Genomic DNA, 9,292 nt, shown 5'->3' with positions numbered 1-9,292 from the left:
ATAATAAAAATCAGGGCAGAGTTGAACCACTGGGAAGACAAAAGAATGATGAAGAAGATTAATTCAGCAAAAAAGTTGGTTCTTTGAAAGGATCAACAGAACCGACAGACCGCTGGCAAACTTAACCAACCAAAGAAAGAAAGAACAAACAATAGCCAGGATGAGGAATGAAACAGCGGGAATCACAACAGACTCTAGTGAGATTAAAAAGATAATTACAAAGTACTATGAAAGTCTCTACTCTAATGAATTAAAAAATGTGGAAGACGTGGACAAATACTTGGAAAAACAATCCCTCCCTAGACTATCCCACATAGAGGTCAAGAACTTAAACAAACCCATAGCAAAAGAAGAAATAGATATGGTTATCAAGAAGCTACCAACAAAAAAAGGTCCTGGATCAGATGGCTTTACAGGAGAATTCTACAAAGCATTCAGGGAAGAACTGACACCAATCTTCCACAAAGTATTTCAGAGTGTAGAAAAGGATGCCAAACTCCCAAACTCATTTTACGAAGCCAGTAAAACTTTGATACCCAAACAGGGCAAGGATCCCACACGAATAGAGAACTATAGACTGATATCTCCAATGAACGTAGATGCAAAAATCTTTAACAAGATATTGGCCAATAGAATTAAAAAGTATATAAAACATATCGTCTACCAGGATCAAGTAGGGATGGTTTAACATCCAAAAATCCATCAGTATTATACACCACATTGATAAGAAGTATAAGAATTTCATAATATCTATAGGCACAGAAAAAGCATTTGACAATATCCAACACCGAGTCCTAATGAAAGCACTCAAGTTAATACAAACTATATATGAAGAGCCGACAGCTAATGTCATAGTCAATGGAGAAAAGACAAAATTAATCCCACTGGAAAAGGGGACCAGACAAGGATGTCTCTTATTCCCACTTCTATTCAATATCGTACTGGAGTTCCTAGCTAAAATAAGACAATGGAAGGACATCAAAGGTAACAGTTAACCCCTTGAAGATGTTGGAAAAAGAATTGAAAATAAGTTTCACTAGGGAAGAGACCTGTATAGCCAACAAACATTTGAGAAAATGCTCCCGATCATTAGATGTCAGAGAAATGCAAATCAAACAACCATGAGATACCATCTAACACTTTTGAGGCTAGCCAAAATCAGAGAGCAATATATGTTGGAGGGGATGTGGCAACATAGGAACTCTCCTATGTTGCTGGTGGTCTTGTAGGTATGTATAGCCACTATGGAAAGCGATCTGTCAATACTTAAAAAAAAAAAAGGAATTGTTCTACCTTATGACCCAGCTATCCCTCTACTGGGCATATACCCAGAAGAGGTCCGAAATAAAACACAACCAGTTGTATGTGCTCCAATGTTTATTGTGACGCAATTCACAATCGCCAAGAGTTGGAAACAACCATAATTTCCATCAGTAGACGTGTGGATCAGTACACTCTGGCACATACACACAATGGAGTACTATGTATCACTAAAAAGCACAGATGAGCACATGAAACATGTCTTTTCATGGGAAGAGTTGGAGGAAATTATGCTAAGTGAAGTCAGCCAATCACAAAAGGAGTGCAGCATGAGTCCCCTGAGGTAAGTGTAATCAGCATGGTGGGTATAGAAGAGAATCAACCAATAGCACAACATTTGGGTTGAGGTACAGGGAGTCAGGAGGTGGTTAGACCAAACCCAAGGAGGTACATGTTGGTCCAACACAAAAAGGGGAAAGGGTGGAAGGGGGAGTGAGAAAGGGGGCAGGAGAAATTGAGATGATGACGGACAGAGCAGAGCACTAACCCATCCACAGGGAGAGTACTGGTCGTGTCTCCACAGAATCGGGAGTGGGCATGCAGACCCTACCACAGTGCACCAAGCCATGAGGACAATGTGACCACGTGGAAGAATGCATGAAAAGAGAGAGCTACAGGGCTGGCCCCAACCAGAGCCAAACTGGCCCCCTCCCTAAAAATAAGTGTGACACAGAATAACACTAAACCTTGGGGAGAGGGGTCAGCATGCCACACCCACATGGAAACAGACCAGGAAAGAAGAGAAAGAGAGAGCTGGACTGCACTCCACACTGGCACACCAGGCCTGGAGGCTGATGTCCCTGCGGGGAGCTAATGGGATTCAGAGGGGATTGGGTGGCCAACAACAGCTCGTGTCATGTTGTCCCCTTACTGGAGCAGACTGCGACAGGACATTTCTGGGGTCACACAGTGGGGAAGTAGTGCGGTCTGAACCCCCCATGGTGGGGCAAGTCAAGAAGGGAACATACCAAACCAGTAGCTGGAGCAAAGCAAAGCTACGAAGCCCCTGAGGAGCCCCCAAAAGGGGACTCCAGGCTGGGATGGGCAGCTCCTGGACAATCATGAAGGCCAGCAAACAGATCTGGGGTTTTTGTATATTTCTTCTCTTTCTGTTTTTTCTTTTCTCCCTTTCCCTTTTTGGTTTCTTCTCCTTTTCTTTTGGGCTATGTCATAGTTGGTGTGCCTACCTATATAAGATAGGCATGGGAAGTGTAACCGAGGAGAAAGCAGTGGGACCAACAGTCCCGCGGAGACTTGGGGGAAGGGGACAGTGAGCAGGCAGCACCATAGACAGGGGAACAACTAGGGTATTAGAGTCAAGAACAAAGAGGAGATAAGGATCAGGGGCGGGGGTGCAGGGTGTTGGAGCAACAGCAAACTAGCTAAGAGGAGGTACTAAGAGGTGGAAATAAGGGGAAAGTGATGGTGGAACAGGAGGAAGGTGAAAGGAAACAGAGGAAGGACCTAGGAAGTGAAGCAATGGATAGAGGTATAAACATAGTGGTGTACATGTGTAAATACATTAATCCACAAAAATAGAGGTATTGGCCTATGTATATATATTTATATGGCAATATGCTGAGTTAGTGGATGGATTTCAGATAGTTGCTCATACCCTCCCTCAATACCAGAACACTTTGTTCTAACAAATTGGCAGTCTGAGATGTTCACGCTCCAGAATCATAAATGGGTGCATGAGCAAATGTGGTGAAGAAGGTAGATGGTGCCCCGCTATTAAAAGATATAGCACCTGGTGTCTTAAATGCTTGAAGTTACACATGACCTCATTCCGCAGAGAAGCAACAAGCCCACATGGAGGAAGCACACCTCTGGTGCGATCATGAGGAGTCATCAGGACCGGGTAATAGGCGTCAGAAAACACATAACAAACAAACAGAAACATATTGTTGAGAACTAGGGAGTTTGGAGCAGAGATCCAAAGCCCATCTGGAGACAATGGAATAATTCACCCACAGAGGGGACACGGGGAAGGGAAGATTCAACCAGGGTGCAGTAAAGCATCGATGAAACACACTATATTCCTCTGGTTCCTTGAGGCTTCCTCACCCCCCACTTCCATGACCCCAGTGCTGTTTCTCAATTCAGACTAGACCGGAACATGTACACAGGTATAGATAAGAGATGGGAGCTCATGACACATGGAATCCAGGAACAGGAGTGGGAATAGCGATACTAGAAGGGTAGGGGGAAAGGGGGAGAGGAAGGGAGAAAGAGGGAACCTATCGCAATAATTGACACATAACCATACACCCTCTGCAGGGGGAAGAGCAACAGAAAACATGGGGGAAGGGAGACAGTGGTCGGTGTGAGATATGAAAATAATAACAATTTATAATCTCTTAATGGGTTATGGGGTGGGGAGCTGATACCAAGGGCTCAATAGGAAATAGATGTCTAGAAAAGAATGAAGGCAATATATGTACAAATATGCCTGATGCAAGCGATGTATGGATTGTAACAAGAGTTGTAAGAGTCTCCAATAAAATTATCTTTTAATAAAAAGAGAAGAAGAATTAAACCATAAGAAACCCTATAAAGGATTGCAGTGAATTAATTTACTAGTTGACAGTGGGTTTGGAATTTTTGTGTTTCCCATTGTTTTATTTTGGTTGCTAGGAAACCCTATCTTGGGTCACCTTGAGTTGGAGTCCACACAATGGCAATGGGTTGATTTGTTTGTTTGCTTTTGATTCTGGCTTGTTGGATATGTGCTAGTTCTTGACCTTGGAAGCAGTTTATTACTGCATAATGAATCACTGCATTGCTATTTAGAAACAGCAACAGTCATGTGATTATGCTTTCTCAGGGTTCTGGGGTTTGTCCAGGCCTAATTAGGATGGTTTTTGTTGGCAATTTCTAATAAGATTGTAGTCATTTAGCCCAGGGGCTGGAGTCATCTTGAGCATTTCTAACTCACAGACTGGAGGATGATGCTGGGTATGGGTTGGGACTTTGGCTAGAGATTGGCACACTTCCTGCTCCTTGAAAGTGTCGATTTGATTTGTAAGTGGGTTTTTCCACTTGGAAGATTTAGGGTAGTTTAACTTCTCAGATGACAGATGAAGGCTCTCAGTGAGTGTCCTAAGTAATATTGGTCGAAAGCTGCATGCTCTTTTCTAATCTAACTTGGGAGTCACAGGGGGTTCATCTCCACCCTCATCTCTCTGATGAGGGAGAAGCAAACTATTCTCAGGCTCAAGAGGAAAGGATATAAACTCCTCCTCTGTATGGGAGAATGGCAAAGGATTTTCAACGTGTTTTGAAACTATTGCAGGATTACATGGGTGTTTCCTCGATAGTAAATTCTTGAATACATTTTGTTTTATAAAAATTTCTGTATGTGTGTTATATTTTATCAATCAGGAAACTAAAAACAAAACCAAGCAGCATACTCTCAGTTCAATAAGGAGGGTCAGGATCTCTAAGAATGTGAGAAACATCGTCTTTTCTCTACCTCTGTTTCCTTACTACTCTCTAAGGCCTAGATTTAACCCTTAACAACCAGTTTCCAGTCTCTTGCTGGCTTTATCTTAGCACAGCTTTGTCACACACACACACAAAAGAATATTGAGTCTCAACAGAATAGTACTCTTGCACTTTTTCATAGATCCCGTGGTAGGAAGAATAATGGGTCATCAAAGATATCTATGAGGTAATCCCCTGATCTGTGTAATATATTACCTTACCTGGCAAAATCGATTTCACAGATAAAATTAAGACTCTGAGGTAAGGACTATCCTGGATTACCTGTATTATATAGTAACAAAAGTCCTTATAAGACACGGAAGGGTCAGAATAAAAGAAAGTCAGAGAGAGATGTAACCCGAGAGAGGTCACAGTGACATTGCTACTAGAAAGAGACACAAACCAAGGAAAGCAGGCAATCCCTTGAAGCCGGAAAAAGGCAAGGAAGGAGATTTCCCCTAGAGTTTCTAGAAAGAGCTAGCCCCATGAACACCTGGCTTTGCTCCATAAAACCCTCTTTTGGACTTTTGACCTCCAGAAACCCAAGAGAATAAATCTATGCTATATTAAGCCACTGGATTGTGGCAATTTGTCACAGAAGCAATAGGAAACTAATACAATCTCTTACTTGTGTTCTACTTGAAACCCTCCCCAGGCAACTCTATTAAGTCCTATCCAGTGTTAAGAACCCAGCTCAGATGCTTGCTTCTTCTGAAATCCTTTTATCATCACAGCTGGAAGTACTTCTCTATCCTCTGAAACTCTAGGGCACTTTGTACCACTGGTAGTCCACTCACCACATATCACTTCATTGAGCTTATTTGAGGTCAAGATTTTTAGTTTGCTCCATAGTTCCTTGCTCAGGAATTTGACCCATTTTACACACACACACACACACACACACACACACACACACACACACACACATGTTTTTTTGAATGTAAGATCAGAAGAATATTACATTAAAATATTTAAGAATATTTCCAGTAATAGTACATGAAACAGTGGACATTTTGTATAAAGATGTAAAATGTGTATCATAACATACGTTTGCAACTTCATCCCATCCATTTAATATCTGATGCATGTAATGATTTAGATCTCCGAATCTTTTGTGGTCTGAATTTGTAAAAGGTAAATGCCACCAATGAGGAAACCTGTTTTAAAAGAAAAAAGATTATATCCAGTAAATATAAAATTGCCCTGCGTGTTTTAGAATTGTTCACAGCTACATCAAATTGAAGGGTCAATACTAATATTTTAAAAAGCTGTAGTATAGCATGTGATTAATTCTGAGAGTTTTATTACCAAAGCTATGGCCGCTTGATTATTTAACTGTTATTAGTATCCTTTTAATCTAATTTAACATACTAAATTAATTTGTTTGCCTTTAAAAAACTATATTTATGACGGACCACACATTTTCATTCTTTCAGTACATGTGAGGGCTTACTGTCTGAAGTTAATGAGCCACATTTTTCAAAAAGGTCAGTTTGTATTATTTCTTCTGGCTTCACTGAACTTACTGCTACACTAACTAAATTAAACATTTTAAAACCTTGGCCTCTGGGGATCACTTACATAGTGATGGCTCAACTACAAGTGACATATGCTTCCATCTGGCCTTAGTCTTAGAACAAAGTAGCACGTTCCCTGGAGTCTGACTTGGAGAATTCCCTCTACCGAATTATGCATGGTGGTTTGGCTTGATGGGGTAGGTGTGATTGTCTGTTGGGTTATATGGCTTGCAAATCATGGGTAGCATTTGGAAAATATCTTCAGTGGTTAAATGCACCCTTTCAGGAATTATCTTCCTATGACTATAGTCTTAATGCTGCCTTCTTCATACCTCTGCTTCTTGATTAGGACAGCTGGGCTACCTTGCTTCCCTGAGGGAGAGTGTGGAGGAAAGTGAAGTGTCAGCAAATGCACCAAACTGTGTTAACAACTTCAGGTTACGTCAATCCAGGGCTTACTTTTGGAAATCCAAAGGAAGTCCAAAATTATATGTTTATATACTTATATAATAAAAGTCCCTTGAAGTTCTAAAAGGAGCCCTGGTGTTGCAGTGTTAAGTGCTCATTTGATATCCAAAAGGTTGATGGGTAAAATTCACCAGCCACTCTAGGGGAGAAAAATTGTCTGCTTCTGTAAAGATTAGGGTCTTGGAAACCCCTTGGGGAAGTTTTACTCTGTTGTTATTGCTGTTGTTTTTTAAATCTGAATTTAGATGTCATGAAAACTAATATCAATATATGACTAATAAAAAAACTATAAAATTTATACATTCGTTTAGTATCAAAAGTTACAAAATTTATCGGGAAGTCTATTTTATAACCAGGTGGAGAGGGCTTTAACAAATTTTATTTCATAAAACTAAGGTTAGACTTTATTGGCTAAAATAAAACAGGGTTCAAGAGAGGTGTGTACTAAAACTCATGTTTAGAAATAAATCCATATGAATCGAGGAGCACTGCTACAGTACTTCCATTCAATTGTTTGCTAAAGATAGCACAGTGATTATTGAGAATTATTTTTCATGGTCTTTTATCTGACACTCTCATTATATATTCCCTGGTTTTATTCAGAACAAGATTTGGAAATACCTGTCTTGAAAATAGATTTGATATATAGTAATTAGAGTGATTCATTTTTCAACAAGAATACCAATATTTTGACTTGCCCTTCTTCTTGGTACTCAGAGATTATTATACCCTGAAACAATGTTACGAAATAAGATTCTAAATGAGTGGAAAAGCACCTAGGTGTACATGGAAGAGAGAAAGGAAGTCAACTTTTTTTTCAGCCCAGAAGATAAATTCTATAAAGGACCATTAATTTGATGGAAAATGTCCTAACTTTGTCATCTTGGAAGCTGCCCCCGACAAATGGACCAGGCGGAGCATCACCGTTAGGTGCTGTGACTAATTTGGGTTTTATTTTTCATGTCTCTGACTTTCTGGCCATCTTTCCCAGAGCGATTTTCTATAACTACAGTAGCGTTTCTTTCTTTCAATTTCGGAGTCAGTGAAAATCTTGCCCTCATCCTTCATTCATACGCAATACTATACACTTTAATCCCATTGGGAATATGGGCATCTAAATATTGTGCAGGGCACATAGGAGTGAATTTTCCTCCCATCCCCAGATTGCTTGAATAGTTCTAAAATCAATTGAGGGACTGTTGCCAGCCAGTTGGTATGAGCAAAACAGAATCTTAAGTAAAGTTTCAAATCAAGAGGGGGCACAAGGAGAAAGATGATTAGCACTTTAAAAGTTGCATGTTACATTGTTATATCTTAGAGAAAAACAAATGTGTAATGGACAACTTTTTCAAATAAAAAGAGGGGGAACTATTTAACTATTTAACAAGGGTCATCTTACATATGGATAAATCAATCAGTGCAACCACTGATTTTGAATTTAGTATTTAAAAGCCAAATCTTGATATTTCTTGTTAGTCTCTTTTTCATTTAAATACATGGAAATTCTATTATTTTGAGTTCTTAAGTAATTCTTAAGCATGGTGTATTTTAGAAAGTTTCCAGAACAACTTCACTTTCTCCTCAATATCTTGAACATACTCCAGTGACTTCATTTTTAATGTTTAAAGCATCTGTATTTAAAAATCTGTGGCATCTGCAAGTATAATTTTCTTTTCTCTTTTCATGAACATGAACACAATTATCTACATTGCACACATCTTTTCAGCCAGTAATAACTTTGCTTATGTTTATATTTCAAAGTTGAGTAAACCTGAAAATCTAGTAAAAATACACATATACAAAGTTTATTAAGTAAGTGAATGAGCATTCACATTACATAAGAACCATTTACAAGTTCAATGTAAATAAAATCATTTTTAATTTACCTAAGCACTAATATTACAATTTCTGAGAGATAATATTTTTAAAGATACACTATTGTTATACTTGGCAGTCTGTTACCTACATTTGGCTAGTTTTAAATGATAAATTTTGAAAGTTTATTTTAACAGAAATTATTTTCCTTATACTTTTAGTTTGGGCTTAATATTTGCCCCATTATAACATAAATAGAGGCAAAGAATTTAAAGATTTTCCCAAAGGAATATAATAAATTGTGTTTAGATACTACCAGCTAAAATTATAATAAAATGAAAAATGAGTTTTTAGTGTACTGCATTTTGTTATAGAAAATGAATATCTCAGAGCTTTTAATTGCAGCTATTTGTTGAAAGATATCTATTCAATAGAGCTCTGTGTTTTTAAATTCAATTATATTTTTACAGAAAAAAAACTGAAATGATGAAATTTAAAAGGAGGCAAATAAAACAATTTACATGATAATTAATGCAACAGCAAACAGAATCCACATTTTTTTCCCATGTATAAAATCAATGGCTGGAAGGAAAATGAAATTACAAATCTTGCTCTATTTTATGAGAGAAAATATTCTTCACTCAGAGCAGCAGTCTCTATTGAGATAGCTCCAATGAAATTGGAGT

General features: G+C 38.6%; 1 protein-coding gene across 3 annotated transcripts in view; it reads right to left on the bottom strand.

Moving 5' to 3' along the window:
* The window catches only part of PIK3C2G (phosphatidylinositol-4-phosphate 3-kinase catalytic subunit type 2 gamma), a 471,530-nt gene that overhangs the window by 75,408 nt on the left and 386,830 nt on the right, over nucleotides 1-9,292 (bottom strand). For all 3 annotated transcript variants that reach the window (XM_045288491.1, XM_045288490.1, XM_045288492.1), the window contains one exon: nucleotides 5,855-5,963. In XM_045288491.1, the coding sequence (XP_045144426.1) occupies nucleotides 5,855-5,963 (109 nt within the window). The remainder of the gene's footprint in view (nucleotides 1-5,854; nucleotides 5,964-9,292) is intronic.

The sequence above is a fragment of the Echinops telfairi genome, unplaced genomic scaffold (assembly GCF_000313985.2).
Source record: "Echinops telfairi isolate 266 unplaced genomic scaffold, ASM31398v2 ScPeMD7_21;HRSCAF=78, whole genome shotgun sequence".
Classification (NCBI taxonomy): domain Eukaryota; kingdom Metazoa; phylum Chordata; class Mammalia; order Afrosoricida; family Tenrecidae; genus Echinops; species Echinops telfairi.
Note: the sequence above shows the minus strand (reverse complement) of the source record. Positions and strands in the feature narration are given on the sequence as shown.